The sequence below is a fragment of the Natator depressus genome, chromosome 14 (genome assembly GCF_965152275.1).
Source record: "Natator depressus isolate rNatDep1 chromosome 14, rNatDep2.hap1, whole genome shotgun sequence".
Lineage (NCBI taxonomy): Eukaryota > Metazoa > Chordata > Testudines > Cheloniidae > Natator > Natator depressus.
The window spans coordinates 43,907,138-43,913,462 of record NC_134247.1 but is presented as its reverse complement, the minus strand read 5'-3'; the positions used below and the strand labels follow the sequence as shown (position 1 = coordinate 43,913,462).

The 6,325-nt window shown below is 47.9% G+C and overlaps 1 protein-coding gene across 1 annotated transcript; it reads left to right on the top strand.

Annotated features, from left to right (window-relative positions):
* Window positions 1-969: 969 nt before the first annotated feature.
* On the top strand, window positions 970-4,613 carry LOC141998065 (C-type lectin domain family 2 member D-like). The gene is made up of 4 exons (XM_074970703.1): window positions 970-1,015; window positions 2,268-2,392; window positions 3,433-3,536; window positions 4,463-4,613. Exons 1-4 carry the CDS (start codon window positions 970-972, stop codon window positions 4,611-4,613), a joined length of 426 nt encoding a protein of 141 aa, XP_074826804.1.
* Window positions 4,614-6,325: the final 1,712 nt, after the last annotated feature.

Sequence of the window (6,325 nt, the reverse complement as noted above, 5' to 3'; positions counted from 1 at the left end):
CCGTCATAGGACCTAATCACATCAGCCACACATCAGGAGAGTGGGGAGTGGGAGATAATAATGAAGCCCACCATTTAACTTCAAAAAGGGGAGCTACACAAAAATGAGGAAGCTAGTTAAACAGAAATTAAAAGGAACAGTCGCAAGATGAAATGCCTGCAAGCTGCAAGGCAACTATTTTAAAACACCATAACAGTTGCTCAAACTAAATGTATACCCCAAATAAAAACAAAACAGTAAGAGGACCAAAAAAATCTCCAAAAGGCCATCCTGGCTAAACAGGCAGAGTAAAAGAGGCAGCTAGAGGCAAAAAGGCATCCTTTAAAAAATCCTACTGAGGAAAATAGAAAGGAGCATAAACTCTGGCAAGTCAAATGTAAAAGTATAGTAAGTCAGGCCAAAAAGAATTTGAAGAGCGACTAGCAAAAGACACAAAAACTAACAGCAAAAATGTGTTTAAGTACATCAGAAGCAGGAAGCCTGCCAAACAATCCAGCCACAGGACAATCAAGGTACTAAAGGAGTATTCAAGGAAGACAAAGCTGTTTCAGAGACACTAAATTAATTCTTTGCTTTCAGTCTTCACTGTAGAGGATATGAGGGAGATGTCCACTCCTGAGTCATTCTTCTTAGGTGTCAAATCTGAAGAACTGTCCTGGATTGAGATGTCAGTAGAGGAGTTTGTAGAACAAACGGATAAATTAAACAGTAATAAGTCACCAGGACCAGATGGTATTCCCCTAGGAGTTCTGAAAGAACTCAAATATGAAATTACAGACCCACTAACTATGGTACGTAGGCTGTTTGCACCAGATGACTGGCAGATAGCTAATGTGACAGAACAAGCAAACACATAGATAAACACAGGATGTTGAAAAGAGTCAAACATGCCCTTTGTAAAGGGAAACCATGCCTTTCCAATCTGTGAGAATTCTTTGAGGGTGAAAGCATGCTGGCAAGGATGACACCATGTACTTGGACGTTAAGAAAACCTTTGACAGGGTCCCATACCAAAGTAAAGTAAGCAGTCATGGGATAAGAGGGAAGGTCCTCTCATGCATCAGTAGCTTGGTTAAAAGATAGGAAGTAAAGGGTAGAAATAAATGGTCAGTTTTCAAAGTGGAGAGAGAGAAATAGCAGGGTCCCACAAGGATGTGTACTGAGACTAGTGCTGTTTAACATATTCATAAATGACCTGGAAAAAGGAAAAAAGGATAAACAGTAAGATGGAAAAGTTTGCAGCTGATACAAAATTACTCAAGATAGATAAGTCCAAAGCTGACTGCAACGAGTTACAAAGGGATCTCACAAAACTGGGTGGCTGGGCAACAAAATGGCAGATGAAATCAATGTTGAAAAGTGCAAAGTAATGCACATTGGAAAACACAATCCCAACTATACATATAAAATGATGGGTTCTGAATTAGCTGTTACCATTCAAGAAAGAGATCTTAAAGTCATCATGGCTAGTTCTCTGAAAATATCCACTCAATGTGCAGCAGTCGAAAAAGCTAATAGAATGTTAGGCACTAGGAATGTTAGGAAAGAGATTGATAATAAAGACAGAAAATATCATAGTGCTGCTATATAAATCTATTATAGACCCACACCTTGAATATCGCATGCAGTTCTGGTTGCCCCATTTCCAAAAAAAGATATATTAGAATTGGAAGAGGTACAGAGAAGGGCAATGGAAATGATTGGAGTATGGAACAGCTTCCGTATGAGGAGAGATTAAGAAGACTGGGACTTTTCATCTTAGAAAAGAGACGACAAAGGGGGGATATGATAGAGGTCTATAAAATAATGTACGATATGGAGAAAGTGAATAAGAAAGTGTTGTTTACCTCTTCACACAACACAGGAACTAGGGGTCACCTGATTAAATGAATAGGCAGCAGGTTTAAAACAAACGTAAGGAAATATTTCTTCACACAACACATAGTCAACCTGTGGAACTCCTCGCCAGGGAATGTTGTGAAGGCCAAAACTATAACAGAGTTCAAAAAGAATTAGATAAGTTCCTGGAAGACTGGTCCATCACTGGCTATTAGCCAAGATGGTCAAAGATGCAACCCCATGCTCTGGGTGTCCCTAAGCCAGATGCTGGGACTGGATGGATCACTCAATAATTGCCCCTGTTCTGTTCACTCCCTCTGAAGCACCTGGCACCGGCCACTGTCCAAAGACAGGATATTGGGCTAGATGGACCTTCGGTTTGACCCAGCATGAACATTTTTATGTTGTTATGTTCTTATGTTCTAAAGGCTGGATCGGATACCAAGGGAAATGCTATTATTTCTCAGAGACTGAAGGGAACTGGAACAACAGCCGGAGCCACTGCTCTGCACTCAACGCCTCCCTGGCTGGGATCGACAGCGACCAGGAAAAGGTGAGAGAGCGGCAGATGTTTTATCCCAACAGACTGGGCTTGGCAGGGCTGGAATCAGGCTGGGCTCAGCCCCAGAGTCCCACAAACTGCCCTGTTGCCTCTCATGCTGGGAAACCTGAGAGAGTTCCTGGTGGCCGAATCCCAACCCTGGCTAGAGCTGGGCTCACAGTCTGGGATCACTCACTCCCAGCCCCCCTCCTCTTTCCCAGAGCCCCAGGTGGGAGGAACCCTCTCGGTAGGGCTGGGCCGGCCCGGTCAGCTCCTGTCCTGTGGGCTGCCTGTCAAACCTGCCTCTGCAGCTCACCACAGCCACTGACTCCACAGGGTGGCGGCTCCGTGTCCCTGCCGGGGGAAGCACTAAGGGTCTTGGGCTGTGCAGGGAGTAAGCTTGCCCTTCCTCAGAGCAGCCACCACCTGTCTGGCTGAGAGCGGGGTGCTGTGTGCAGTGCTGCTGGGAAGGAGCCTGGTAAGGAGGGCTGAGGTGCCAGCAAAGCCAAAGAGCTGCCCAGCCCCAGAGGGGAGAGGATAAGGGTAGGGGCTAGGGATAAGACAAAGGGGCCATGTTAATACTGATTGTGGAGGGAGATGGAGGCTATCTATGCAGTCCTCCACACACACACCCCACACACACCTCCTGCACTTGTCTCCAGGCTCCCTATTGCAAGTCCCAGTCTGATAGGACTTCCATCAAACTGGGATTCTCAGCCAATGATTGGTTCACTGGCTGAGACCACTGTCAGAGGAGCAGAGCTACCAGCCCCCCCTTCCAAACCTAGAGCGGGGCCTGTGGAGGGGAGAACTGTTGCTGTTGCATAGTCCTGTCTTCATGACCCACAGATGGATCGTCAGACTGGGCCTTGTTCTCAGCCTCCCCCCTGTGTGGGCTGGGCTGGTGTCATCGGACCTGGGGCTCTCAGCTGGCAAACTATGGGTGGCTCATTGAAACCTGGACTTCTAAGTGGGGTCCACACAGAGCCAGAGGAGCAGGTGAGCATCACAGCCTGGGGCCTAAATATAACCTGGCTTGTCTTATTTTTCAGGATTTCCTGCTGTGCTATAAGGGCTTCCTCGACCGTTGGATCGGCCTCCAGAGGAAGCCAGGCCAGCCCTGGAGATGGCCCAATGGCACCAAATTCGACAACCGGTGAGTCCCTTTCCCTCTAGTAACGTTCTCCATGTTAGATCACAGGTGTCTGCTGTGCTACCAGCAGACCAATAACTCCTCATCTAACCAAGTCCTTTGTTCTTATTTGTAATATGTATGTTTCACTGATTAAAATCAATATGCCACCAGCCTTTGAGGCCCCAGGGAAGTGTTGTTATTTATTATTTGTCATCGTACTGCACCTAGGCCAGGGTCCCATTGTGCCAGGCAATGTAGAAACGCAGAACAGAAAGATGGTCCCTGACCCAAGGAGTTTGCAGTACAGCATAGTTTTGGGCATGGAAAAGGCTGCTGCTCCATTGGGGGAGACATTAACCAGAGCTCCCTTCTCTAGTGGGCTGTCCGGGTGGAAGTTAGACCCCTTTACTCTTTCTAGAATGCACAGTATGGAGATGAACAGGGTCACTTCTGCACTGTTGGGGTAACTTGAGGGTCTCTCCCTGGGAAGGTGCTAGAGAGAAATCTCATTTCACTGACAGTCTGTCCTGACAGCCCTGTGGGGTTTGAAACAGGCTTGTGGCACTCTCTGACAGTCCCCCAGCTGCCTGGGGAGGATCGTATCAAACTCTTCTCCACAGAGAGCTGCTGCTCTCTGCCATGTGAGAGGCCTGTAGATTCTCTCCCCTTTGAGCTGAATGGGCCTGGAGAGAAAGTTGGGTCTAGGTAAGAGTGTCAGGCAAAGCTGAGTAGTGAGCAAGTCATGCCAAATATCTACCAGCATAAAGACTTCTCTGGAAGCCCCAGCTGTCATCTTTCAGCCCCACCACCTTTCCTTCTGCAACGGAGTCTGATATGGGCTAATGTCTGCATGCAGCCACTCCCCTTACGGACCTGCCCTGTGTATGTGACCGATGGGAAATGCCCAGCCCCTTCCTGACTCCCATCCCCTGGTGTCTCTGTTGCAGGTTTCCAATAAGAGGAGGAGGCAAATGTGCTTTTCTGATGGATGAGAACTGGTTTGGCAGCTCAAGGTGTATGAAATGGAGACACTGGATCTGCAGCAAACCTGATGTCTATACGATGGGGAAGGGATGCCTTGTGGAGTCAAAAGTTTGAGACTCGTGGGAACTGGACTTGGAGAAGTTTTATTAGGGGGCCCATCTACTATATCTGAAGATGATGGAGGCTGGATCTCTATTACTTCAGGAACGTCCCCAGGACTTTGTCCATTCCTGGCTGTACACAGTCCAAACCAAGGGGCTCCCAGCCCTTGCGTTGTGGACATGATTCTCCACAACGGCATGTTCCTGAGGGCTTAATGGTATTTTCCCTTTGGCTCAGTTTAATCCCACTTGTTCTAGTTCTCCACCCCTACAAGGACTCTGCTCCAAGACCTCCCCTTTGATGTCCGTCTTTGAAATGACTGCATCGCTCTAAGACAAGACCTAGTCCTCCTGTAAAAGCCAACCACCTAGATCAAGCACTGCCAGGGAGCCAGAAGGCGGAGACAGAAAATGCCAGCCAAAATGAAAATGGAGCAGGTGCAAGGGAGAAGTGCAATGGCTTTTCTCCCTTCCCAGTGACAGAAAGTTAAGGCACAAAATTAATTTTAACTTCATTTTTTTCTCCACAAATTGTGTTGAGGCGTAACTGACTCTACAAGGTTCAGTATTAAACACACAACTGCAAACTATCCTGATGTGAAGGCAAGACAGAAAGAAGAGTGAGAGGCCAATGTGGCTCCATCAGGAGCTCTTTAATGGTCTGAAAATCCAAAAGGAATCCTACACAAAGTGGAAACATGGACAAATTGCTAAGGATGGTAGAAAAGAACAACACAAGCATCTAGGGAATAAAATCAGAAAGACTACGGCACAAAATGAGTTACACCTAGCAAGGAACATAAAAGGCAATAAGAAAAGGTTCTTTAAATACATTAGGAACAAGAGAAAAATGAAAGAAAGTGTAGGTCCTCTACTGAGCAGGGAACTGGAACAGCACGGCAGTTAGTTCAAGACCCCACGTGGGTCTGAAGGAGCAAAGGAGGATGCTTCTGGCAGAGCCAGGGGAAGGGGAAACCACCTGGCAGTTAGTCGGGGTGTCACAGGGGCTAGAGAGGAGAGGGAGGTTGCCGCAGACAGGCAGACTGACAACGCTGAACTATCCATGACTGGGTTCCCTGTCCCCACCCACCCATCCACATGCCTGTGAACACAAAAATCCTGGCTGCCTCCTTCTTACCTAACCCCATTCAAGCTGTGGTGGCCTTGCTTCCCGTTTCTGGCCCTGTCTGCATCGTTTGCTGACAACCCTGTAGTGTGGGCACTGTGAAGCCAGGAGAGGTGCAGCTTTCCGAATGATGAGTGGGGAGGAAGATGGGAATTGGCCCTTGGCTGTGGAATCAGAAAAGATCGGGGCTGGGATCTGGGCTGGCACTTGGGATGGTGAGCCGGGTGCGTGATGTAGGTGTAACTCACATACTTCCTGGGTGTGGTGTTCTGTCCCATCTGGTGGCACCAACACCACTTCGAGAGAGAGTTAATGAGTCTGTTCTACAGCCTTAGCTAACAGCCATTGGCTTTTAGATCATGCGGTAGACCTTCATGCACTAAGCTCCAGAAGTCCCAGGTTCGATCCTGCCCGCCAACAACCAAGGTCTGTTGGCTATTACATAGGCTTCCTGAGAGAGCAGTGGCAGGAGGCCATATGCTGCCACATACGTCACTATTGGAGGTCAGTCAGTGATGACAGAGAGTGAGGGAAGGTCTGGAAGGGTGCAGCAGCTGCTCAGCGAGTGCCCATCCACACTGCAACGTCAGCCACGCTTG